A 27,595-nucleotide genomic window follows, 5' to 3' on the forward strand; every position below is an offset into this window, starting at 1 on the left:
TTTTTGTGCTATTGCTAAAACTGTGTAACCATAAGATTTTTCGTTGTGTTCGTTATAGTACTTTTGAATAGACTTATTTTGTGTTAGAGTTTAAGATTTTATTATATTTCCTTTCTGTTGATGATTTTGACCTGGGTTTTGCAATAAACCTTGATTTGCTGATAATTGGAGTCGTTTAAATTCTTCAATCTTTCACCAGCGATCTCTGACCAAGTCATTGTTAAAATATTCCTCACCTTAATTCCGGGTTCAAGAATCAAGGGTCATCTTGAGCGATTCACTCAGGACAGGCTGCTGGTTAGGTAATAAACAGCAGTGTCCTATTCTCTCTCTTGGGAAAGCTACTCTAGCGAAGTAGGAACCGGGTGGGTGTTGCACCACCGGCCAGAGAGAGAATCACCTGGGTATTGGTAGGGGTCTGAAGATCTGTGTGATATAAGCCTCAGGCTGCCGGTTAGGGATAAACGGCAGGCTTGATTCAGTGCTCTCTTCAGTGGAAGTGTCCCAGTGCGGCATCCCCTGGCCTCTGAAGTTTCAGTGCCAGCTGGAGAGAGACACACACAGGCACTCAAACCCCAGATATCGGCCCAGTAGTGGAGTAGCAGAGATGGCACCCTCTACAATGGCGACCACGAAGGGACCCCGGTGGTTTGGAGTATGTGACTTGGCAGTGGGGGTGAGGGAACGAAGTAAAATGGAGGAGAGAATCTCCTCGTATTTGTGGCAAAAGGTCAACCTCACCAAACCTTGGGTCTCAGAACTAATCAATGCGGAGCAACCGGTAATGGCAGCGGCTGCATGGACAGAAAGTAAGGCGCACAAAAAGCACTTGGAGAAGGCAGTTTGGCTGGTCTGCCTGTCCGAGCAGGTAGTCAAAACAGAGCAAAGGGTCGAAGAGTTAGAGCAGGAGTTGAGAGAAGTGAGGGCCAGCGCAGGGGACAGCGCTAGCGCAGCGGAACGACTGCGGGAGGAATTGGCAGAATTTAAACAGGACAGCGCGAGCGCAGCGGAACGACTGCGGGAGGAATTGGCAGAATTTAAACGGGGCAGCCTACAGGAAAGCGAGTCTAACCGGTGCGAGAAGGACTATCTCCACTGCCAGATAGTGGAGGGTAAAGAAAAGGAACGGAGGCTCCAGGAACTCTATGCTCGGAGTACAGAGCAGTGTAGGAAGCTGGAGGGGAAGTTCCGGGACATCCAGGCAGCGTACCGAGTGGCTCGCGAGGAAGTAGGGGACTGTGCCCATGGGCCGTGCCAGGCACGAATAACGGAGTTGGAGGAGGCCTTGTCCAAGGTCAGGGGACAGGTACACCTGGTAGGTCCAGGGGGGTTCCCAAGGGGCAAGGTGCTCCTCGCAGCGGATGATTCCCCAAAGGCCAAGGGGAATAGACCGCCTCCTGAGGCACCGGGATTGTGTCCGGGCCGGCAGGGGGGGATCGGACTGCACGTTCAGGGGCAAGTCCAAGGGGGGTCGGCAGGGTACCCCCAGCTGGCGGCGTGTCCGCCTGGTTTCGTATGTGGGTCCCCATGGGATGGGGACAGACCGCTGCCTGGGATGCCGGTGATGGGGCCGGGTCAGCCGGTAGGGTTTGGACCGCCCGGTCAGGGACAGGTCCAAGGGGGGTCAGTGGTGTATCCCCAGATAGCGGCGTCTCCTATATGGGTAGTTAGCCCGGGGACAGGGGGGCTACCCAACGGGGCAGGAGAGCTGGACAGTGGGGAGGAGGAGCAGGAACCCCAGGTAGGGCGGATGTGCCCTGTCAGACAAAGAAGGTATGGTCCCCCGGCGGGGCTGGCGAATAGGGGACCGGTTGAGGGCGACATTATCATTCCTCATGGGGCACCCGCGCTCAGGGGGATGGTGGCCCACGTTCCCAGGCTAACTCCAAAAGGGGATCCGTCGCTTCATTTTATGGAGGTGGAGCAGGCAGCCAGCATTAATGACTGCGACGAGGGGGAGCAAATAAGGATGCTCCTGATGACCCTAGATCCCCAACTATGCAGGGCAGTGACCTCTGGGAATGGGGGAAGACCTGACACATGGGTGGCAGCACGGACTGCTGTTCTGGAGGCAATGGGCTTGAATCTGGGTAGCCCCTTCATGAGGGTGGGGGAAACCAAGCAGCAGCTAGGGGAATCGCCAAATATGTTCGCAGACAGGCTGTGGACTGTCTATGTGGAGGCGTGTGGGACTCCCGCGGATAGGCAGAATTTAGATGAGAGAACAGCCCACTGGCTGAAGACCCTCGTAGCTAACTGTCTCCCTCACGTTAGGGCAAAGGCCGAACACTGGTTCGACCCGCAGAGTCCGGACCTTAATGAGGCAGAGGTCCTTAGAAAACTCACCCTTGCATATCGCAATGGGGAAAGGAGAGAGGAAAAGCCCCATAAGGGTCAGGTGCATGGAATCACACCAGCACCCCCTAAGAGCGAGTGGAAGCATGAGGGCTCCCGGACCTCCGACAAGAGACCGGTATGCTACGGGTGTGGAAAGACCGGGCATTTCAAGAGGGAGTGTGAGAACCCTAGCAAGGAGGAGAGGGCTCCCGCAGTAGAGAGTCAGACCCCGGCGGTAGGAGCAGCTGCCCCGGGAACCATCGAGATAAGTAAAATTTTAGCCCTTTTGCAAGGCTCAGGACAGGTGGCAATGGCAACGGGCCAGGGCCTGCCCGCACCCACACCACAAGAACCCGTATGACTACCCAGGGAGCAGCCTCAGGAAAAAGGGAGCGCAGGGGTAGTTGTAGCCCCAGACCCTGGTCCGGTCCAGGTGCAGGGTCCCATTCTAGAGGCTGCCTCAGCGGCTATTTGCAGTTTAAATCCCTTAAGGTGGGACCCATGCGAACGCCACATCAGTCAATTTAAATTGTTCCACCCCATAAGGGCAAGAAAGAGCAAGGTGGGGGGAAGACTGGGGGTGGTAGTGGAGAAACCCCCCGTAGAATTAACGACGGTGGGGGAGGTCCCTGACTCCACGGTCACACAACCGGTGACAAGGTGCTGTCCCGAAGGGGCAGTCCCAAAGAAACCGACAGTGCTGCAAGCACCCAGCCCAGGGACAGTAACGATTCCCAAGCCCTTACCTGTGGGTCAGGTGGCCTGCCTTAGTATAGAGGCTAAGGAGGCGGAGGAAGTGGAGGTATCGCCTTGGGCTTGGGAACCAGTCAGGGGACGAAGGAGCAATCGGGTCTCCAAGCCCCCGGTAAGATGGTCCCCATCACACCTCCCTAGAACCCGGTCCCGCAGTAAGGGGGCCCGAGTAGAAGGGAGCGCTGAGGGATCACCGAACCCTGTTGGGGAAGGAGAGGCAAGGGGCAGCCCGAACCCCCGGGAGGGGACGGGCTGGCCCGAGCCGTTGGTCCAGACAGGTGAACTGCCCCAGTTTAGCGGGGCACAGTTTTAATTTGGCCACCCGGAGACGGGTGGCATTGTATATAGCATTCCCCCCCCTGTTAGTTCTAATTAGTGTGTAGTGGTGTGTGAATTATTTAGGATCGTGGGAACACAGAAGCGCCTAGTGCAATGGTAAAATGATGAAGCAGCAGGCACTAGGACCCTGGTGCAGCCGGGCTGTGGACACAGAATCACAGACAGGCTGCGGCAACTTCAAAACGGGAGCTGCTGCTGCCGCCGGATCGCAGCAGGCACTAGGACCCTGGGGAGCCGGGCTGTGAACACAGAATCACAGACAGGCTGCGGCAATTTCATGTTGATTTCACAACTTCAAAGCGGGAGCTGCTGCTGCCGCTGGATAGAACCCATGCACTTTAAGGTAGGTAGTTCTGTGGAGGCAAGGATGTGTTTTGTTTTTTACAGATGGGGCACCCGACGATGTGGAGTTTGATGATCTTGGCGATGGTGGGACCGGGAGAACTCCGCAGAGGCGAGACAGAAGAGTCCTTCGACTGACCGGGTTAGGGTGACTGAGGGCAGGCGGGTGTGTTTAACCTGTGAGGGGGACGTTCCTTTGGGGAGATGGTGGTGGCCCAGGAAGCTGAGGCTGGACATGAGGGATCGGTCCTCGGACTGGGAACGCCTGGACACCAACACCTACCGGACCATCACGGGGTCACCGGGTAGGATCACCGTTTGCTGGGATAAGTGGTGGGCTTCTGACCAGGGCATTTATTTGTGTTCATGGGGATCTACCAAGGCATGTCCACAAGGGGCATTAATCACTTTTGTAAGGTGGTGGCAGAACCCAGGGAACGGGATAAATTGACCGCAGTGGGGAGGGATGTGTAACGCCCAGGGAAGGGATGACTGTAGAAGCTACCGAACTGCTGGTTCAGGTAAAGCGACCCCTGCCCACAGCCCAACCGATCGACCCTCACAACTGTCCGATCACCACCAGGGGGGGGCCTGAGAATGGTTTAGTGTTTGCCCCCACAAAGAAAATGTTGTACAGGGGGTACATTATGCTGTCGCCTCAGTTGGACTAAACCTCTCAGCTGCAGGTATCGACGATGGAGGAAAAATGAAGAGCCTTCAACGGGAAGAAGCGAAGTGCAGCCAAGAAAGGAGGATCCTTGGTGAAATAAAGAGATGCAATTGTAAATAGTTGTATGGATTCGCGGGTTTCAGTTACTTGATTGTGATATATGTACAGGGACCCTTACGTTTGGGGTTCCGGTGAAATGTGTATATGTTACTGTGTGTTTGAATTAAGTATGGTCTTGTCTTTCCCTTTCATTGAAATCAGGGGTAGCCTAGATTAAGGGAACTGTCTTGGGACTTGTAGTTTCGCATGTTGTTGGGGGGGGGCCTACGGTCCACACAAAAGGAAATGATTGCCCTTCACCTGTGTCGATACGGTCCAAGCAGGTAGGGACGTATCGAAGGGGCATCTGTAAGGTTTTCGGGCAATTCGGCCCTTTTTGGACTGCCCAAGAATAAAACTCAGAGACTGTAAACTGACTTTTCAGCCAAGAGAACGTAACCAGTTTTCCCAGCAGGCCTGGTCCGCTGAGCTGAGTAGGGACATAAGTATTTACAAACCCCCCCCTAGGAGCTACAAGGAAGAAGGAGCCAGACAACGAGATAAGATCAAAACACAGACAAAGGGGCACGGGAATACACAGGGGGCCTGCCTGCAAGCAGGACAATGGGATGGTCATAGCCCCATGCAGATGTAAATGACTTTGCCTCCACCAGAGCAGTATCCAATCAACACCCCATCAACATAGCAGCGATCTCCAGAGCAGATGGAAGACTTTGAACTTCTTCACAAGGGAGCTCAACCTCGTTATCTCAAAAAGCAGACTGGAGGCGGACCTAGGGGAGGTACTCCTATCTTGACAGGTCTGACAGGCTCAACGGGGGCAGGACCAGCGGGAACTTTAAACCTTATGGATTCAATGCAAAAGGGGCTGGCCGAACACAGGAAAAAGCCAGGTAAAACGGATATAAAAGGGGCTGTGTTTCGATTGAGGGTCTCTTGGCTCGACCTCTCCACCTTTGACTTGACCTCTGCAGCCTGTGACCGTAAGTACCCTGCAGCAGCTTGCGAAACTCCCTTGACTTTAATAGTGGTTGAGGCTTTGGGGAAGGGAACTTGATTTGTGTTTTTGTGCTATTGCTAAAACTGTGTAACCATAAGATTTTTTGTTGTGTTCGTTATAGTACTTTTGAATAGACTTATTTTGTGTTAGAGTTTAAGATTTTATTATATTTCCTTTCTGTTGATGATTTTGACCTGGGTTTTGCAATAAACCTTGATTTGCTGATAATTGGAGTCGTTTAAATTCTTCAATCTTTCACCAGCGATCTCTGACCAAGTCATTGTTAAAATATTCCTCACCTTAATTCCGGGTTCAAGAATCAAGGGTCATCTTGAGCGATTCACTCAGGACAGGCTGCTGGTTAGGTAATAAACAGCAGTGTCCTATTCTCTCTCTTGGGAAAGCTACTCTAGCGAAGTAGGAACCGGGTGGGTGTTGCACCACCGGCAAGAGAGAGAATCACCTGGGTATTGGTAGGGGTCTGAAGATCTGTGTGATATAAGCCTCAGGCTGCCGGTTAGGGATAAACGGCAGGCTTGATTCAGTGCTCTCTTCAGTGGAAGTGTCCCAGTGCGGCATCCCCTGGCCTCTGAAGTTTCAGTGCCAGCTGGAGAGAGACACACACAGGCACTCAAACCCCAGATATCGGCCCAGTAGTGGAGTAGCAGAGATGGCACCCTCTACACTAGTGGTTTGTTTTTTTCTGTTTCTATTTATTTTACTGAAATGAATCAAGCAATGTTTACCTCCCCTTAATTGAGTTGTAAAGGCCTACGTCTGGATTTTCAGCATGGCAGAGAGGCTCTCCATCCTGGCCATAATAGTGAAAATCAGAAGTCCTGATCCCACACACAGCACTTCCTATTTTTGCAGGGGTGGGAATGTGAGGTTGGGTTTGTTTCACGCATGCACGGTTTATAGAGGCAGCTGGCTATTCTTGTCTCCATTGAAGTGAGATTTTGTTAGAGCAGGAGTATGATACCAGACATGTGCAGGTTAGACCAGGTTAAAAACTGGTCAGCTGATTCAGCCATTTCAAGAGGTTATGAATCTGTATCACAAAAGCGGTATCCAATTTGGATTATTTAGGATCATCAGCTCAGAGTGTAACTATAGTCATCATTAAAAACAGAAATGTCAGAATAAGGAATATTTTGAACATTTGGGTCATTAACTCAAGAGGAATAGCAAAGATTAAGGGCTGGATTCTCCGTTCCTGAAACTAAGGGCTGGATTCTCAGCTAAGTGCAGATGCCGGCGTGGGAACTGTGGTGTTTTACGATGCCAAAGTCAGCGCCGAACCCTCGCCGATTCTGGGGCCGGTGAGGGGCTAGCAGCAGCGCCGGGTAAAAACCCCGGCTCCCATGCCAAATCGGCCAGAGAATAGCCGGGTCCGTGGCCGCGCATGTGCATGGCGATAACCTGCACCGGTCGCGCCATACAACATGGAGCGGACACAGCCTGCCAAATACTGCCCCACAGGCAACCCCTGGCCACCCCCCATGAGTCCTCCTAGCCCATGCGGAAGCCCCTCTGGCCAGCAGTGTGGCTCCTGGCTGACTGCTGTGGCGACGGACACAGTCCGCGGCCGCAACACCGGGTTCCTGACCGCCCAGACCACACGTCAACCGTGCAGTCAGGAACCTGGCCCATCGGGTGGCGCATCGGGGGAGTGCCTTCTAATGATATGACAATGCCGTTCTAACGGCATGTGCCGCACGGCGTGGTGACGCCATTTCATGGGGCGGAGACTCGAAAACCGGCGTCAAACCAACACCAGCCTGATTTGGGCGTCGGAAGGGATTCTCAGCCCAATCGATGATTACGATATCGGTGCCGGACAACGGAGAATCCCGCCCTAAGTGTTGACACCAGGGCAGGATTCGTGGGGCGGGATTCTCCTTTGGCTGATGTCGGAGAAACACGGAGGCCCCGGAGAAGACCGGGTCAGGCCCGCTAATGACATGCAAATGGTGTTTACTGGATGTGCGTTACGGACCACATTGATGCTGCTGTTGAGGTGACGGAGAATTGCGATTTGGCATCAAACCAGCAGCCGTTGTGTTTTTGGCGTCGGACCCTATTCTCCACCCAATCGCGTTTCCCAATTTTAACGTCAGCCGATGAAAAATCCCGCCCTGAATGTGTTGTTTGGCTTCAGCTGAATCTTGCCTTGGCTTATTGCGGGCACTTTTATTTCTGAGTCAAAAAGATGAGACTTCACATTCCAATCAAGAGACTTTAGTTTAAAATCCAGGCTAACATCCCAACACAGAACTCAGGGAGCACTGCAGTGTCATCTTCCAGATAAGATGTTAAAACAAATCACCATCTTTCTTCTCAGTGAATGGAGAGGGTCCCATGGCACTATTTTGACAAAAAGGAGAGGAGTTCGCCAAAACGCTGCCCTGGTCAATATTTATCCCTGAACTAACATAACTAAACCATATTTTCTGGTCATTGGCACATTATTGTTTGTGAGAACGTGTTGTGTACACCCTAAGTTACAGCAGTGACTATACTTCAAAAATCCTCATTGGCAGCAAAGGTTTCGAAAGGCATGGCTGAAATTTTATGTTGACAATGCAGGCAGGCTTGAAGGCAGGGTGGTCATTTACTGAGGTGGAATGGTGGCATACCTGAACCCAGCTGCCTTCCCACCTCCTCCAAAATTAGGTTCTGGATGAGAATCCCATCTTCGGCCTTATTGCTCCACCTCTAATTGAGACCGTTCAGTGGCCAATTAATGACCACTTAAGAGCCTCATTCCATTACGGCTGGTCGTAACTCAGCAACAGGCAAGCCTGTTGCCATGCAACGGGCATGACAGGTAAAACCGTGTGTGTCGCTTGGCAACTGCAGAGTGGGTGGTTCATCAATCAAAAGCACTCAATGCCTTATAGAGGGACTGAACATGAGGAAGAGGTGGGCTCGCTGAGTGCCACCCCCAACCCTTGCTGCCGACCCCCTTGAATTAATGATTTGAATGAAGGAATTGCATACAATATCTCCAAATTTGCACACAACACGTAGCTGGGTGGCAGTATGTACTGTGAGAAGGATGCCAAGAGGCTGCAGGGTGACTTTGACAGGCTGAATGGGAAAATACTTGACAAATGCAATATAATGTGGGTAAATGTGAGGTGGTCCACTTTGGTGGCAAAAACAGGAAGGCAGATTATTATCTGAATGATGGCAGTTTAGGAAAAGGGGAAGTCCAGTGAGACCTGGGTATGATGGTGAAACTGTCGCTGAAGGTTGGCATGCAGGTACAGCAGGCAGTGAGGAAAGCTAATGGCATGTTGGCCTTCATAGCGAGAGGATTTGGGTATAGGAGTAGGGATGCCTTACTGCAGATATACAAGGCCTTGGTGAGGCCACACCTTGAGTATTATATGCAGTTTTGGTCTCCTAGTTTGAGGAAGGACATTCTTGCTATTGAGGGTGTCCAGCGAAGGTTCACCAGACTAATTCCCGAGATGGCAGGACTGACATATGAAGAAAGACTGGATCGACTAGGCTTGTACTCACTGGAGTTTTGAAGAATGAGAGGGGATGTCATTGTAACATGTAAAATCCTGATGGGACTGGACAGGCTAGATGTGGGAAGAATATTCCCGATGTCGGGGACGTCCAGAACTAGGGGTCACAGCCTAAGAATAAGAAGTAAGCCATTGCGGACTGAGATGAGGAAGAACATTTTCTCTCAGAGAGTGGTGAACGTGGAATTCTACCACAGAAGGCTGTTGGGGCCAGTTCATTGGACATATTCAAGAGGGAGCTGGACGTGGCCCTTGCGGCTAAAGTGGTCAAGGGGTATGGAGAGAAATGGGAGTGGGATACTGAATTTGCATGATCAGCCATGATCATATTGAATGGTGGTGCAGGATCGAAGGGCCGAATGGCCTATTCCTGCACCTATTTTCTACGTTTCTATGAATGCCACTTCCAGCGTTGCCCATCCTGTGGAAAACCCTACACCTCACATTAGTTACTTGTGTCCTGGGTTGCTCGAACCTATCCTTCCAGAAGAAGCCATGGCCAACTAGACTGAGAGAAACACGTTAGTACAGTCTCAAGGTTCTCCAGATGCTCTTGTTCGGTCGCTTCCATGACCAGCACATCATCTAAATAGACCGCCACGTGCTGCAACCCCCTCAGGATGTTCTCCATTACTCATTGAAATATAGTACAGGCAGGGGACACCATGAAAGGTATACCCGTAAAGCCCTCTGCATATTTACGGTAATAAATTTTCGGATGGCCGTGTCCAACTCAAGTTGTCAATACATGTGGCTAATATAGAGTTTAGTGAACAAACATCCACCTGCCAACTTTGCATCAAGACCCTCAGTGCGAGGAATGGGCTTGCGATCAAATTTTGAAGCCGTATTCACAGTAAGCATTTACTCCCCGCATAACTGGGCTGTCTTGTCTGCTTTTAATACTGGCACCACTGTAGCTGCCCAATCTGCAAAGTGTACCCAAATTTTCTTGTCAACTGAGTTCAATTTCTACTTTTTCCAACAATGCATAGGGGCGTTGGGCGTGCCTGGAAATATTGAGGTTGGGCTCCCGCGTCAACATGAATGAGGGCTAACATCTTTCCTAGTCTGGGTTGAACTACTTTGGGGTACTTTCTCAAGACTTCACTTAAGCCCCTGGACCCCTTCTAGAGGATGCATTGCCAATTTAGCTGTAAATGGCTCAACCAATTACAGCCCAACAAGCTACAGCCTTGCCCTTTGACCACGATAATCGGGGAGAGCGCCGACTGGTGACCAGAAATCACCTGAGTCATGGTGGTACCTGCAATTCACCAGAATACATGGCCAACCTAGCCTTAGTATCGCACAGGTCCAAGTCCTGTATGCCCTGTCTGATGCGGTCGAACATCTTCCATTCCACAACAGAAACGGCTACACCAGTTCCATGTTCAGGCCCGTTTATCTAAGCGTGGTCCTTGTGGGGGCCACCCGGGGGACCGCCAGGCAATTTAACTGCATGTAGTCATCTTCTTCAGGCTCATCCAGGTTGGGTATTCACTCTATGCTGACACCTGCCTCCATCGGGGTGTCTGGATCACTGGTTGGGCTGCGATCTGCACTCTCACCTGGGCCGGCAACCACAAGCCCACCCAATGACCCGACTCACCCTCAACGGATTCCGGGGACATTTCTCATCAGGACAACTAAGCCTTTGGCCAACGAATCAGGCATTTACGGCATTCGGTCCAGCACAGGGTAAACACCTGGGGAGGGTCCTGCTCCGGGAGGCAATGCACCCAAGGCATTTACTTCCATCCTTTGTATTTCCTGCACCCCTTGCTTCATGCTTTCCCAGGACAGCGATATTTGCATTGCTTGTTGTAGATTCAGGGAAGGTTCTGCCAATAATTTATTTTGGGTGGTGGCATTGTTAACACCACATACTAAACTGTCTCGCTGCATTTCCTGCAGGGCAGTGCCATATTCACAAAATTCTGCAATCTTTCGCAAACGTGTCAAATTCTCGGTGATACATTAAAATGATACTGCTGTACGATAACGGATGAAGTTGGGTTAAAATGCTGTCCCACTAGAGTTACTAGTTGGTTGAAAGCTTGCATGTTGGGTGCAGCTGGGTAAGTAAGGTTTCGTATCACTGAAAACATATGTGTGTCACAGGCGATCAACAAGATGACAGTCCAACAGTCATTCTCTGTGATATTGTTGGCCCTAAAACAGTAGCACATTCGCTGCGCATACTGAACCCAGTCTTCCAAGCCGAGGTCAAAGACATCTATCGTCCAAACAGAGGCATAATGAAAAGGGAAATCCAACCTTTATTCAATGGGGTTTAGCTCAGTTTGATGGGACAGCTGGCTTGTGATGTAGAGTGAGGTCAACAGCACGGGTTCAATTCCTGTATCCGGCTGAGGTTATTCATGAAGGTCCGGCCTTCTCAACCTTGCCCCTCACCTGAGGTGATCCTCAGGTTAAATCACCAGAGTCAGCTCTCTCCCTCACAGGGGAAAGCAACATATGGTCATCTTGGACTATGGCTACTTTACTGCATTAGTTTTAATTTTCCAAATGCCCTAAGTTTGGGGAAAGTCTCATTGGATTGATATATAGCAAATGTAACTCCACTATTCAAAAAGGGAGGGAGACAGAAAGTGGGAAACTACAGGCCAGTTAGCTTAACATCTGTTATAGGAAAAAGATAGAAAATATTATTAAAGAAGTTAAAGAAGGACAGTTGGATAAGCTCAAGATAACTAGGCAGAGTCATCATGGTTTTGTGAAAGGGAAGTCATGTTTAACCAACATACTGAGGTTCTTTGAGGATGTAACCTGTGCTCTGGATAAAGGGAAATCGGTGGATGTATTGAACTTATATTTCCAGAAGACATTTGATAAAGTGCTACTTCAAAAGTTATTGCGGAAAATACAAGCTCATGGTGTAACAGATTTGCCTGGATAGACGTTTGGCTGGCTAACAGGAAGCAGAGAGTAGGCACAAATGGGTATTTTTAGGTTGGCAAGATATAATGAGTGGTGAGCCACATGGGCCAGTGCTGAGACCTCAACTTTTTACAATTTATATAAATGATTTGGATGAAGGAATTGAAGGGATGGTTGCCAAGTTTGCTGATGACACAAAGATAAGTGGGAATGTAAATTGTGAAGCAGATATAAAGAGCCTATAAAAATATTTAAATAGACTTCCGGTTGCGGCTATGCGGAGCTAAGTCTCACATTCGGCGGCTCCCGCAAAAACTGACTTTTGGGCTCTTTTGAGGGCCCCCACGGAACTTTTTCAACGTTTCCCAGTGTGGGAAGGAGTCTACAACAGCTCCCTGTCAGTATATGGCTTCAACCAGGAGCGGGGTGACAAAAAAGGTGGTGGTGGACCCGAAGAAGGTGCGAGGGAAGAAGAACAAAATGGCGGCGGGCGGAGACCAGGCAACGTGGATGCAGTGGGCGGAGGAGCAGCAGGAGGGTATCCAGTGCTGCTTCAAAGAAATTAAAACGGACCTGCTCGAGCCGATGAAGGCTTCTATTGATAAGCTGCTGGAGACACAGACGGCCAAAGGGTGGCGATCTGCGAGACTCGACAGAAGATCTCTGACAATGAGAACGAGATCTTAGGCCTGGCGGTAAAGGTGGAGGCGCACGAGGCGCTCCACAAGAAATGGCAGGAGCAGTTCGAGGAGATCGAGAATCGGTCGAGGTGGAAGAATCTGTGGATTCTGGGCCTCCTGGAGGGGCTGGAGGGGCCGGATGTGGGGGCCTATGTGGTCACCATGTTGAACTCGCTGATGGGAGCGTGGTCCTTCCAGGGGCCCATGGAGCTGGAAGGGGCCCATAGAGTGCTGGCAAGGAGGCCCAAGGCTAACGAGCCTCCGCAGGCGGTGCTGGTGAGGTTCCATCGGTTCGTCGATCGGGAGTGTGTGCTCAGGTCGCCCAAGAAGGAGAGGAGCAGCAGGTGGGAGAACGCGGAGGTTCAGATATATCAGGACTGGAGTGCGGAGGTGGCGAAGAGGAGAGCCGGGTACAATCGAGCGAAGGTGGTGCTGCACAGGAAGGGGGTGAAGTTAGGCATGTTGCAGCCGGCACGACTGTGGGTCACCAAAAGGACCGGCACCATTATTTTGAGTCTCCGGAGGGGGCGTGGGCCTTTGTTCAGGACGAGAAGCTGGACACAGATTGAGGGTTGGGATGGGCGATTGGGGACTGCGGTTGATATGTTATGTTTATATTTTTTCTCGAGGGGAGGGGGGCCTTTGTATTGCTCCGGGTTTCTTTTTCTCTGTGTTTTTCTCTCTTGGGTCGGTGAGGGTGGCTGGGCAGGTTGGGCACTGTTTTGGTCGGGTTGGTCGGGGGGGGGGCTCTTGGAGGGGGGTAGGTAAACGGAACAGGGGGGTGGACGGCGGTGAGATGGGGCCCCGTGGGGGAGGGGGAGGCCCGAGTCGGGGGTGAGGGGACTGGGCCTGTAAAAGGAGCTGCGTCAGAGGTGGCGGGGCCGGGTAGGTGGAAAGCGCGGGCTTTTTACCACGCTGAAGGCTGGAGGGGGCGGGGAAGCGAGGGTTGTTTCCCGCGCTTAGAGTGGAAGGGGGAGGGGGAGATCCTATGGATGGGGAACGGGAGAGGAGGGCGTGCCACACAATGAGAGGAGTCGAAGGAGAGGCGGGAGATGCCGGTTATGCTCCAGGAGACAAACCTGAAGGTGGCAGACCAGGTAAGATTGAGGAAAGGGTGGGTAGGTCAGGTGTTTCACTCAGGGCTGGATGCCAAAAATCGAGGGGTGGCGATCTTGGTGGGAAAGAAGGTGGCATTCGAGCCGTCGAACATTGTGGCAGATAATGGCTTTAGGTACGTCATGGTGAGGGGTAAGTTGCAGGGAGAGAGGGTGGTACTGGTTAATGTGTATGCCCCGAACTGGGATGATGCAGGTTTTATGCGGCGTATGTTGGGTCGGATCCCAGACTTGGAAGTGGGGGGCCTGATAATGGGGGGAGACTTTAACACGGTGCTGGATCCGGCACTGGATCGCTCCAGGTCTAGGACGGATAGGAAGCCGGCGGCGGCTAGAGTGCTTAGGGGGTTTATGGACCAGATGGGAGGGATGGACCCTTGGAGATTTGCAAGGCCGGGGGCTAGGGAATTTTCATTCTTCTCACATGTCCATGAGGCTTATTCCCGAATCGACTCTTTCATTTTGAGTACTGCGCTGATAGCGAGAGTAGAGGATACTGAGTATTCGGCAATAGCCATTTCGGACCACGCCCCGCATTGGGTAGACTTGGAGATGGGGGAGGAGAGGGACCAGCGCCCGCTGTGGCGCTTGGAGGTGGGACTGTTGGCGGACGAGGAGGTGAGCGAGCGGTTCCGAGGAAGTATAGAGAGGTACTTGGAGACCAACGACAACGGGGAGGTCCGAGTGGGGATGGTATGGGAGGCACTGAAGGCGGTGGTGAGGGGAGAGCTGATCTCCATCAGGGCCCACAAGGAGCGGAGGGAGCGGGGGGAGAGGGAGAGGCTGGTGGGGGAGATGGTGAGGATAGACAGGAGGTATGCGGAGGAGCCCGAGGAAGGATTGTTGAGGAACAGGCGTAGCCTCCAGGCCGAATTCGACCTGGTGACCACCAGGAAGGCGGAGGTGCAGTGGAGGAAGGCCCAGGGGGCGATCTATGAGTATGGGGAAAAGGCAAGCCGGATGCTGGCGCATCAGCTTCGGAGGCGGGACGCAGCTAGGGAGATCGGGGGAGTTAAGGACATGGGAGAGAGTGTGGTGCGGAGTGAGGTTGGCATCAATGGGGTCCTCAGGGACTTTTATGAAGAATTGTACCGATCCGAGCCCCCACGGGAGGAGGGAGGGATGGGCCGCTTCCTGGACCAATTGAGGTTTCCAAAGATGGAAGAGGGACTGGTGGCGGGGCTGGAGGAGCTGATCAAAGGGGTAGGAAGCATGCAGGCGGTGAAGGCACCGGGGCCGGACGGTTTCCCGGTCGGGTTCTATAAAAAATATATGGACCTGTTGGACCCGCTGTTAGTCAGGACTTTAATGAGGCAAGGGAGGGGTGGCTTCACCCCCGACGATTTCCCGGGCACTGATCTCCTTGATCCTGAAGCGGGACAAGGATCTCCTGCAATGTGGGTCTTACAGAACTATCTCCTTGCTAAATGTCGATGCCAAGGTGCTGGCGAAGGTCTTAGCCATGAGGATTGAGGATTGTGTGCCGCAGATCATCCATGACGACCAGACGGGGTTTGTGAGGGGGAGACAGTTGAACGCGAATGTGCGGAGGCTTTTGAACGTTATCATGATGCCGGCGAGGGAAGGGAGGCGGAGATAGTGGTGGCGATGGACGCTGAGAAAGCCTTCGATAGGGTAGAGTGGGGGTACCTGTGGGAGGTGCTGAAGAGGTTCGTGTTTGGGGAGGGCTTTGTCAAGTGGGTTAGGCTGTTGTATAAGGTCCCGATGGCAAGTGTGGCCACAAACAGGAGGAGGTCCGAGTACTTTCGGTTGCACCGAGGGACGAGGCAGGGGTGTCCCCTGTCCCCCCTGCTCTTTGCACTGGCGATTGAACCCCTGGCTATGGCACTGAGGGAGTCAAGGAACTGGAAGGGGTTGGTGCGGGTTGGGGAGGAGCATTAGGTGTCGCTTTATGAGGACGACCTGCTGCTGTATGTGGCGGACCCGGTGGGGGGAATGCCGGAGGTAATGAGGATCCTCAGGGAATTCGGGGACTTTTCGGGGTCAAAACTCAACATGGGGAAGAGTGAGCTGTTCGTAGTTCATCCAGGGGAATCAGGAGAGGGGGATTAGCGAGCTCCCACTAAAATGGGCGAAGAGGAGCTTCAGGTATTTGGGGGCCAGGTGGCCAGGAGCTGGGGGGGCCCTGCATAGGCTTAATTTCACAAGGCTGGTGGAGCAAATGGAGGAGGAGTTCAAGAGGTGGGACGCGTTGCCGCTGTCCTTGACGGGTAGGGTGCAGTCAGTCAAAATGACGGTGCTCCCAAGGTTTTTGTTCCTGTTCCAGTGCCTCCCCGTGTTTATCCCGAAGGCCTACTTTAGGCGGGTCAACAGGATTATAATGGGTTTGTGTGGGTGCGAGGGACTCCGAGGGTGAGAAGGGTATTCCTGGAACGGAGTAGAGATGGGGGGAGCTGGCGCTGCCCAACCTCTGTGGGTACTACTGGGTCACCAATGCGATGATGGTGCGCAAGTGGGTGATGGAGGGGGAGGGGGCTGCATGGAAGAGGTTGGAGACGGCGTCTTGTGTGGGTACGAGTATGGGGGCACTGGCAACGGCGCCGCTGCTGCTCCCTACAAGGAGGTATACCACGAGCCCGGTGGTGGCGGCTGCCCTCAACATTTGGGGGCAGTGGAGGCGGCACAGGAGGGTAGTTGGGGCCTCGGCGTGGACCCCATTACAGGGGAACCACCGGTTCGCCCCAGGAAGAACAGGTGGAGGGTTTTCGGGGTGGCACAAGGCAGGGATACGAAAGTTGGGGGACCTGTTTGTGGACGGGAAGTTCGCGAACCTGGGTGAGCTGGAGGAGAAGTATGGGCTCCCCCCCGGGGAACACCTTCAGGTACTTACAGGTCAGGGCGTTTGCCAGGCGGCAGGTGGTGGAATTCCCACAGCTACTGCCACACACAGTACAGGACACGGTGCTCTCGGGGGGGTGGGTGGGAGTGGGGAAGATCTCGGAAACTTACCAGGTGATGCAGGAAGAGGAGGCAACCTCGGTGGTGGAGGTGAAAGGTAAGTGAGAGGAGGAGTTGGGAGAGGAGATTGAGGAAGGGACGTGGGCAGATGCCCTAGGGAGGGTGAAATCTTCCTCATCGTGCGCGAGGCTCAGCCTCGTACAGTTCAAGGTGCTGCACAGGGCACACATGACTGGGACAAGGATGAGCCGGTTTTTTGGGGGTGAGGACAGGTGTGTTAGGTGCTCAGGGAGCCCAGGAAATCACACCCATATGTTCTGGGCATGCCCAGCACTGGAGGAATTTTGGAAGAGCGTAGCGAGGACGGTGTTGAGGGTGGTAGGATCCAGGGTCAAACCGGGCTGGGAGCTCGCAATATTTGGGGTGGCAGAGGAGCTGGGAGTGCAGGAGGTGAAAGAGGCCGGTATTCTGGCCTTTGCTCCCTGGTAGCCCAGCGGAGGATTCTTCTTCAGTGGAAGGATGCGAGGCCCCCAAGTGTGGAATCCTGGATCAGCGATATGGCGGGGTTCATTAAATTGGAGAGGGTGAAATTCGCCTTGAGAGGGTCGGTACAAGGGTTCTTTAGGCGGTGGCAGCCATTCTTAGACTTTCTGGCAGAACGATAGACATTGGTCAATGGCAGCAGCAGCTCGGGGGGGGGGGGTTACTTTGTTATTGTTTTTGTTATTTACTGAGGGGGTGTATATACCTGTTGTGTTAAGTCGGGGTGTTAATGTTAATTTATTATTTATGTACAGGGAGAGGAGGGTTGCTTATCTAGACTGTGTTTTGTACTTAACCCTGTTGGGTTCTTTTTTTCTCATTTTGTTATTGATATTTTGTTCTTGATATTTTATGAAAACCTTTAATAATTTTTTTTAAAAAATATATATATTTAAATAGGTGAGTAGGCGAAGACCTGGCAAATGAAGCATAATGTGGGGAAATATGAAATTGTCCATTTCACGGGAAAAATAAAATAGCTTATTATCTAAATGGTGAGATATTGTAGAGCTTGGAGGTGCAGAGGGATCTGGGTGTCCTTGTGCATAAATCACAATAGAGTACAGTAAGTAATTAGGAAAGCTAATAGAATGTTATCATCTATTACAAGGAGATTTGAATACAAAAATAGGGAGGTTAATATCCAGACACCAGTGCGAACAATGTCACAGGGGATTTGCTGGTATTAATACATTGGCCAGAATTTTCTAGTTGGCGAGGGTGAACACATCCCCACCAACTCCAGCAGGCACATTGCCATTTCGCACTGCAACGAGCATTGATTGCCAGAAGGCGGGACTTCTGCTGGTCACCAGGAGGAAGTCCCACCTTGGAAAGCTGATTGACTGTCATCTCTCCAGTCATTCCAGGAACAGCACTGCAGTGGCCAAAAGAGGCACTGCAGCTAGCTGCCTGGAACTAAGTGCCAGGACCCGGAGGAAGAGGCAGGGGCCGGGGGGGCGGGGGGGGTAGGAGGGGAGGGGGGGTGCGGTGGAGGGGGGATTGCAAGGCCGAGGGGTGGGGGGTTGGACAATTGGGGTTTTGGGGTATAGGTCAGGGATTAGGGAGTTCTGAGATCACTGGCAATAAAGGCAGTTGATTTAAAGAAAGTTCTGGGAAGAATAGGTTTACGCAGAAAGATTCCTTTACCTTTGAGGAAATTAATTATTTGGAGCAGATTCTGTTCTTTCTCAAAATCTACATTGTAGTGATCCATATTTTCATAATTGTGTTCCAAATCTTCGATCTCTGATGCTCTCGTCGCCTCTGAAAGTCTAATTATAGAAGAAACCTTACGAATTAGATTCAAAAGAGATTCTCCAATTGGTAAATGTTAAACTGCTGTCTGTACTTACTTTGCTGTCAGTATCTTTGCATTCTATAAAAGAAAAATAATGAAATAAAAAACTTTCTGAGCACAGTCAAGGAAATCACAGCTAATAAAACGAAATGTGATTAAAATATCAATACCTGTAGAAAGACTGCCATTTGTGGTTCCTCCATAGACTGAAGTGCAGATTCTATGAGCTTGGACATGGATTGTACACGTTCAGAGTATGTTTTCATCAAAGACTTGCAGTGGTTCCTTTTTTCATCTTGCTCGCTTGTGATTTTTTGCATCATCTCCTGCTTCTTTGATTCCAAGGTTGCAATTAGGGAATCAAGCTTTTCGCACATAATTTGTTTTTGGCTTCTACAGTTATCCTGTAAAACGACATAGAACAGGTTGTTGTAGAATGAGAGAAATGCATATTGAGACAGTCTCATGAAAACAGACAAAATGTAAACCCAAGACCAGCTGGGAACTGCAGCTTCAAATTCATTGTTGATTACTTTCCTGAGACATTTCGGATGAGGGTTTGAGCCCGGGAACCTCCCCCGGGCTGGGGGCTGTAGCCACCTGGGTTGGCCAATTCCCGACGTAAAATGGAGAACAGCAAAGGCTGAGGGGAAATTCAGCCAATGCAGGCAGAAACTAGCAGGTGCAAGTTACTGTGTATTAGACTCTGCAAAAGCCCAGACAGCATCGATACCAGCAACCATCTGCACAATAATGTAGCAGCCATCTACATACAAATGAGCGATCCTCGGGAACAATCGAAACATTTGAGATAAACAAGGCCAAGCCAGACTCCTCGGCGCCAGCGGGAGCCAACACAAAAGAGGTTAACGGACACCTAAAGACAGCCCATCGATCAGGGAACCGCTCCAGTATTGGAGAAATCGAAGCCAGCGATTGGAACAAAGTCCAATCACTTGAAACCAGGTACGGGGTCTGCCCCGAAAGGCGGGAAGCCCCTGGGGACTATAAAGTAAAGCCCCCAAGTTCAAATCTTCCTTCTTGACAGTGTCACTCAGCAACGCGAACCAACCCTTGACAGTGACCTGTCCAGCTGCCGCCAAAGAACGTAAGTCTCAAGTCAATGCTCGCTACGCGATAGGCGCTCCTAGCTACCAGTCCATACCAGCTTTTGAATCCTGCAGACTCAGAACCCGAACGAAAGCCCATTTGTTCCCCTGACTTGGTGGGCCAGTCCGAAGCTAAGTATTGGCCTGTTAGTGATAGAAATAGCTTAGAAAGTAGAGTTTATGCATGAGTAGATTTGACCGTGTGTAAATAAATGTGCTTTGATTTAAATCTTACTAATTGGTGTATTGAGTTATTGATCATTACTTGAACTTGAACCTCGTGGCGGTATCATAAAGATACCTGGCGACTCTAGAGCAAAGGTTATAAAACAGAGCCAATTGAACCAACCTAAAGTTAGCAACATATTACTGGCGACATCCTGACGGAACCGATCTAGAAGTGGCTTAACCACTCCGGGAGAACCCAAAAATTTGAATTAGAAATCCAATTGGGAACAGAAAAAAACCCACATGTGTTCAAGCAGTTCTGATCAATCCTCATAATTCGGAAGTGTGTGTATGCATGCGTAACTAACAGGGCAATAAGTAATACTGATAGATTTTTTTGTTGCAACAAAACTGTAGGGAGTTTGTATTCCGGAAAATAGCGAGAGCCATACCCGTAATTACAGCACCGCCTTAATACCCCTTGTTCCAAATTTCAAGAGAAGCATTCAGATAAGAAAGATGGCAATGCAACGCCTCATGAACCCCGAAGAATTTGCGGTCGCAGCGACCAGCAGTAGAGTAGGACAGCGTCCCGTTTGGGAAGAGGAAATCAGAAAGTACCTCAAAGGGAAAGGATGGCCCCTTTGGAGCGAATTCTGTGAAAATGAGGGAACAGGCCCCGGGAGTATAGGACATACTTGGTGGGAGAACCGGAGCGAGATTCACAAGAAGAGCTCAGGAAAAGCTTGCAAGCCGATGGCAATCGTGTCCTGTTTGGCACAATTGCGAGTCACAGAGGAGGTTGTTAGGACGCTCCGGAAAGAGATAGAAGGCATACATCGAATGAGCAAGGTCGATGTCAGTGAGGTAGAGAAAGAGACCGTAGAGTTAAGAAGGAAGTTGGCAGCAAAAGACGGAGAGGTGGATGATGCCAAGGGGGCACACCAGTCTTGTCTGGCGCACTTAAGCAGCTTCCAATCCCAGTACGAAAAGGCCCATCAGGACACTAAACGTGCAGTCCTGGTACAAGGGGAAACCGAGAAGCAGGTAGAGGCATTGCAGAAGCAGTGTAGTGACCTGAAGGCAGTGTTAAGAGCACTCCATGCTGCCACCACGGAGGAAAGACAAAGCTCATTATACCACGCAAAGTGCCGGAAGCAGATTGCAGAACAGCAATCTCGGCTTTCAGTTCAAAAAGGATTCCAGGAAACCTTTGGATCACAGCTAGATGAGGAAGACGGCCCTGATTGGGAAGAATTGAGTGAGACAGCGCAGAGATATGTCCAGGGAACATGTGTGCAGGGAAATCCCCAGAAGAGAAAAGCGCCCCAAGCCCTCACAGAGCAGATAGTTCAGGCTCCAATGAACCCAGTCACCACCCACCACACAGCCACATCGGACGACACGGAATTTCTGTACACCACCCCCTTAACAGTGACCCAATTACGGGATGCGTGCGATAAAATCAAACCGTTCCTCCCCACCTCAGACCCCCACCACTTCTTTGCTAGAGTAAAGCAGCAGGCGACCATGCACGGCCTGGATGAGCGAGAGCAAGTGAAGCTCACAGTTTTGAGTTTAGACCCTTCGGTTGTAGAAGCCCTTCCCGACCCACAGAACGTGGGAGGAGGCACCCTTACAGAAATGCATACCGCGATCCTAGACGCGATCGGGTATAACAGGGGTGACCCCGTAGATGGCCTCAATAAGTGCAGTCAAAAGAAAACCGAGCACCCCACAGCATTTGCTGGATGCCTGTGGATCCATTTTGCAGCAGTTTTCGGAGACTTAGACCCCACCCATTTGTCCCCAGACAACATGGCCAAATGGACCCGCACCCTTATCTCCCATGCCACAGAAACAGGGCAAAAAGCTTGCGCCAATTATGATCTCTCAGAGGAGGCTCATAATGAGAAATAGGTTGTAAAAAGATTGTCCCGCTCCTGGGAGCAATCTGTTCAAAACAAACCCACGAACAAAAATCCCGAAGAACAGCAGGCAGAAGCAGACATACACGCAGTTAAGGCACACCAGAACCCTGCATGGGTAAATGAAGGCAAGAACAGCCCCCCACAAAAGTCACAGGGGTGTTACAACTGTGGACAGTTGGGACACTTTGCAAGAGAATGCAATGCCCCACGAAAGCCACAGAGAGCCCAGCAGGCAGGCACCCTGAATAAGAATAAGACAGAGCCCATACATAGTGTGAGCACCCGTTCAGATCAGGCGGACCTGAACGGAACGGACTGACTGTGTTCGGGCTCCCCCAGTTGGGTCTGCGACACCCTTTGGGATAGGTCCGGCCGACCAGTAGTTGCAGCAAAAATATGGGGACAGCCCATCGAGTTTCTCTGGGACACAGGAGGGTCCCGCACCACAATCAATTCCTCCACCATGTTTCAAAAGGACGCATGGCCCACTACAACCACCATCACCCTTAGCGGCTTTACAGGCCACCCACAGCAGGGACACATCACAGCCCCTGTACCCATTCAAATCGGCAACATCACCACTAAGCACCCCATAGTTTTAGTCGATCTACCCCACACAGCAGAACACATTTTGGGCATTGACTTTATGAATTCCCACAACCTGTCCTTTGATCCAGTCAACCAGTGTGTCTGGAGAATGGCAAAATACGCAAAAGTCCCCGCAACGCTCACAATAGGAGAATATGCAAACAAAATTAGCGCAGTAGGCGAATTTTGGTTTGACCTGACTACGATTAGCACGGACAAGCAGGTTAGGGCAGTTTTACAAAAGAACAGGACAGCATTCGCGACCCACAAACACGACTGTGGCCGGATGACTGGTTCAGTACAAATGACAGGACCTGACCCTAGACCCCAAAAGCAATATGGATTTCCCCAAGAGGCAGAGGGAGAAATCGCAAAAGTTATCAACGGCTTATTAGAGCAAGGCGTACTCATATCAGTAGCCTCCACTAATAATGCCCCGATTTGGCCAGTGAGAAAGCCCGATGGATCATGGCGACTGACCATCGATTACCAGGAACTCAACAAAATCACCCCCGCAGCAGCCTCCACAGTAGCCACAAGTCCCGAGACCATGCTCAAACAGGGACTCAACTCAATTCTTTACGGTTTTGGACATCAATAATGGATTCTGGTCCATTCCATTGGCAAAAGCGTGTCAATACAAATTTGCATTCACTTTTAAAAATCAGCAGTACACGTGGACATACCTTCCACAAGGATTCCACAACTCCCCCTCCATTTTCCACCGACAGCTGGCAAATGGTCTGTCAAAATTCTCTCGCCCCGAATGTCTGGTCCAGTATGTAGACGACCTACTACTGCAAACAGACACCAAGGCAGAGCACATTGAGCTTCTGTCCGAACTCCTACAAGCAATTGGATGTAAAGTAAACCCCAAAAAGGCCCAGATTTTGGAAAACAAGGTGATATATTTGGGTACAATTATCATGCACGGTAAACGCGAGATCGAGCATAAAAGAATTGACTCGATTGCCAAATTGCCCCTTCCCCAGAACGTTTCAGCCCTCCGGTCGTTTTTAGGACTGGTTGGCTACTGCCGAAACCACATCGACGGTTTCGCCAGCAAGGCAGCGCCCCTCTCAAACCTCCTAAAGAAAGGAGCCCCCTGGGAATGGCTTCCGCAGCATACGGATGCTGTGGACTCGTTGAAAAGAGCACTCATAGCAGCCCCCGGACTACAAGTTCCAGACCCGCTTTCCCCCTATGCGATAGAGGTAGCAAGCACAGACCGAACCCTTTTGGCCGTGCTCCTCCAGGAATGGCACGAACAGTTAAGGCCCGTGGCTTACACCTCCAGAGTTTTAGATGCTGTGGAGCAGGGATTTTCAGCCTGTGAGAGGCACCTGCTCGCAGTTTTTTGGGCAGTACAGTATTTTTCTTACATAACCGGACTGAACCCCATCACAATCCTGACGGAACACACCCCCACCCAACTTTTACTGGACGGACGACTTAAGGATGGTACCGTCAGTCAAATAAGAGCAGCTAGATGGACTCTTCTCTTGCAGGGATGGGACATCACTGTTAAAAGGACAAAGACCCACACTTTTTAGCAGATAACCTACAGTACCCAGGCACCCCCCCATGAATGTGAAATCATCTCTCCACACCACAACACAGACCTCTTTATTGCGAAAATACCCCCCAGAAAGATAGGTAGTTCAACCCAGAGCCCCCAGCACGCAGACACGTGCGAAACCATAAAGATATATGTGGATGGATCTTCCACAATATTAGAAGGGAAGCGCATAACAGGATGCAGCATTTACGTCGAGGACGTGCAGGTACGCGCCCTAGAAGAAATAGCAATAAAACTACCAGGACACTTAGGCGCGCAGGCAGCAGAACTTGCGGCCATCGCATACATAGTGGAACACCCAGATTCCTTCCCCAGCCCAGCAGACATATATTCGGACAGCCTCTATGTCTGCAACAGCCTTACGGAATTCCTACCCCTGTGGAAAGCAAGAGGATTTGTTTCCGTAGACGGAAAACCCTCCCTTCAGCCCCATTGCTCCGTCACATTTTAGAGCGAGCACAGAACAGGACTTTTGGAATAGCTAAAGTTCGAAGTCACCACCGTTCCTCCCCCCCTGGAAATGTAAAAGCCGACGCACTGGTAAAAGCAGGTTCCAGGCACGGATATTTTTGGTCACCCCCCGAAAGCGCACCATTGAGGATTTAGTGCAGGCCCAGAAGCAGGATAGCAATCTCAGGGAGATTTTAAAAGGAAACTATCCAGCACCTTAAGATAGATTTTAAAATGCACTGACCACACATGACGGTGTGTTGTTAAAAGACACCCTTTACGTGGTTCCTGAACAGGACAGGAATCAGCTCATTTGTTTGTTCCATGACAGTCATGGACATCAGGGAATTGATCCCACTACAGCCCACCTCAGGCAGCTCTGTTGGTGGCCGAGTTTAAAAGACGATGTAACTCTCTACATTGAGAATTGCCATATCTGTGCCCAGAACAACCCACACAGATATGCCAAAAAGGCTCAGCTTAGTCACACCCGACCCGTTAATGGCCCCTGGACTAACCTCCAGATTGATTATATTGGACCATTGCCCCGTTGCAGGAATGGTTATAAATATGTACTCGTGGTGATAGACACGTTTACAAAATGGGTGGAAGCATTCCCATCCAGAACGAACACAGCAAAGACCACAGCCAAGATTTTAACCCGCCACATCTTTACGAGATGGGGACTCCCCCGCAGCATTGAATCCGACCAAGGTTCCCATTTTACGGGACGTGTCATGAAGAACGTCCTCACGATATTTGGCATTACCCAAAAATTCCACATCGCATACCACCCCCAGTCAAGTGGTATCGTGGAGCGCATGAATCGGACCCTAAAAGCTACCCTCAGAAAAATGGTCCAGCAAAACAACACCACTTGGGATTCAGTCCTCCCTTTTGCGCTGATGTTTTTGCGAAATACAGTCTCAACATCTACAGGTTACACCCCACACACCCTCATGACCGGACGCCCCATGAAAGGCACAGAATTTTTATTAGGATTAGATTTGACCAGCCCCGAAGTGACGTCCTTCACACACGAGAAAGCAGTAGAACAACTGGTACAAAATGTAAAAACGGCTCAGCTAGCAGCCGCAGTGAAATTGGGCACAAGAAAGAAACAGAACAAGGCCTGTTTCGATAAGACAGTGATGCGACTGAGTTCAGTGTAGGACAGCAAGTCATGCTCTCTGTATATAACCCCAGCACGTTCCTGTCACCTAAATATTCGGGTCCGTACTCCATTGCGGACAAAGTAAGCTCTTCCGTCTACAAAATAAAGTATCCCAACAGAAAGACTGCGTGGTTCCATATCAATCAGCTTAAGGCATATGGAACACAGTCGAACCACACACACCACGTCATGCTCGACGCAGCAGACAACGCCCCGCCCACAACCAACGTAACCCTACCCTCCCCCAACACGTCCAGCCCAGCCACGGACTGAACCCCGACTCCACCCCCGAACTCTAGACTCCGCCCCGGAATGCCCACAGACTGCAGCAGCAGCGACAGCGACTGTGACTCGGACAATAGCCACAGCACGCCTCCCTACTATCCCCATGCAACAGGACCCATACCCAGCGAATCTGACCACGATTCGAGTGATCCCTTCATGATCACTTTCCTAAACAAACCCCACCACCGACCACCGACCTACAATGACGACCCCGATTCCGTCCCCACAGAACTAGACACCACCTTTTGGCACCGAGATAATTCATACAGACTCATCTGGAATGACACCATCACACCATGCAGCCCTATCCGCCCTGATACACTCAAGAGTTTGGCATCCAGGGGAAGATGACGACTTTGAGTCTGACTCCCAAAACGAGAACTCCTTTGCGACCCTGTTCGCAACCGATAACTGAGGTGTCCAGATGATGTTTTAAAAAGGAACCGCTTGGGAGAAAACGGTGTCCTTTCTGATGGAACCTGCAGCATGTTTAATGTTGTTTGTAGTTGTATTGTTAAATGTTGTATGTAAGACCGGAAATTTTTTTTTTCCACGGCCCCACGTCACCACCCTTCTGACGCCCACTGGCAGTCAGAGAAACTTGTCCCGGACTCTAGTTCAGAGGAACTAGTTTGTCCGCAGAGACTTGTTAATGTCCCAGACGCCAGTTCAGAGGAACTCGTCTGTCGACAGAAACAGAGACCCCGTTCGTAACTGCCCTTCTGGTTCGAAGGAAGAACCAATACGGCAACCCCCCACGATGACTACATTTCTTGCCCGTTCTTGTCGGTTGCTCAGGCAGTGGAGAAACGGCATTGGGACCCGCCCTGCCTGGGAATCCCCTCTGGTCAGCTACGCTCGGGTAGAGCACACATGGCATTGGTCGCCGTCCTACCCGGGGATTCCATCCAAATCTTACCTGTCGCGGCCCATACGCACCTCATTTCGGCACTTTTGGTTCAAAAAGTTTTGTTTTGTTTCAGGTGACCCTTAGGTTGCCAACCCCATGCTATTTACATCTGAAACATTTGGATGGTAAATCGCACAGTCTGTGAGACGGCTCGCACTGTTTCAGTATTTTTAAGTGTGTCTTGTCCGAATATTCGGTTTTAAAAAAAAAAATGAGGGAGTCACACTTAGTGACCAATTATAAAGGGAGTAATTGGCACTGAAGGACAGACGTACTAACAGACGAGATATTAAACCAAGATAGTAACAGACACTATGCTTGATCCCACAGAACCCCAGAAGCTCCAGGAAAAGAGATGAAGAGAAGAGAAGAGAAGAGAAAGAAGAAGAACCATGAGGACATCCTCCGTGTTGCTCATCACCCTCATGGACATTTGGTTGCGCGCGAACGCGAACCCCCTAACCCCAACCCCCCCCCAGCTGTTAATGATTCACTTCCCCATAGTACCCAGAGCCCAGTCACAAGCGAAACCATACCATCTTGGTGTGACAGGTTTATAACCTGGTACTCCCTGTCCTACTTGATAGAATCCATACTAGTATTGGCGATACTCTGCTGCATCGTGCAGACTATTCATCTGAGGAAATGGCGAAGGAGAGCCTACCGCGCTCGCACCCCGGTATATAGGATAAGATCCCCTATTTTCGGTTATGACCAGACCCCCGACCCCCGCGATCTATAATAAAGAACATTCATTTGTGTTTTTTTGTGAATAAAGAAATGTGTTTCATGAGCGACTGTACAATCCTGAGCTTGACTGCCAAGACAGGAAAAATGTGAATAATGCTGCTATGATTTTGTTTGTATTGTTTAGGAAGTCAGTATGATGGAATGTTT

General features: G+C 50.9%; 1 protein-coding gene across 1 annotated transcript in view; it reads right to left on the minus strand.

Moving 5' to 3' along the window:
• The window catches only part of LOC140428908 (uncharacterized), a 67,080-nt gene that overhangs the window by 26,150 nt on the left and 13,335 nt on the right, over positions 1-27,595 (minus strand). Inside the window, exons 5-7 of the mRNA XM_072515556.1 lie at positions 18,675-18,908; positions 18,560-18,582; positions 18,354-18,478 (exon numbers count right to left, since the gene is read on the minus strand). Of these exons, the coding sequence (XP_072371657.1) occupies positions 18,354-18,478; positions 18,560-18,582; positions 18,675-18,908 (382 nt within the window). The remainder of the gene's footprint in view (positions 1-18,353; positions 18,479-18,559; positions 18,583-18,674; positions 18,909-27,595) is intronic.

The sequence above is a fragment of the Scyliorhinus torazame genome, chromosome 8 (assembly GCF_047496885.1).
Source record: "Scyliorhinus torazame isolate Kashiwa2021f chromosome 8, sScyTor2.1, whole genome shotgun sequence".
NCBI classification, from domain to species: Eukaryota; Metazoa; Chordata; class Chondrichthyes; order Carcharhiniformes; family Scyliorhinidae; genus Scyliorhinus; species Scyliorhinus torazame.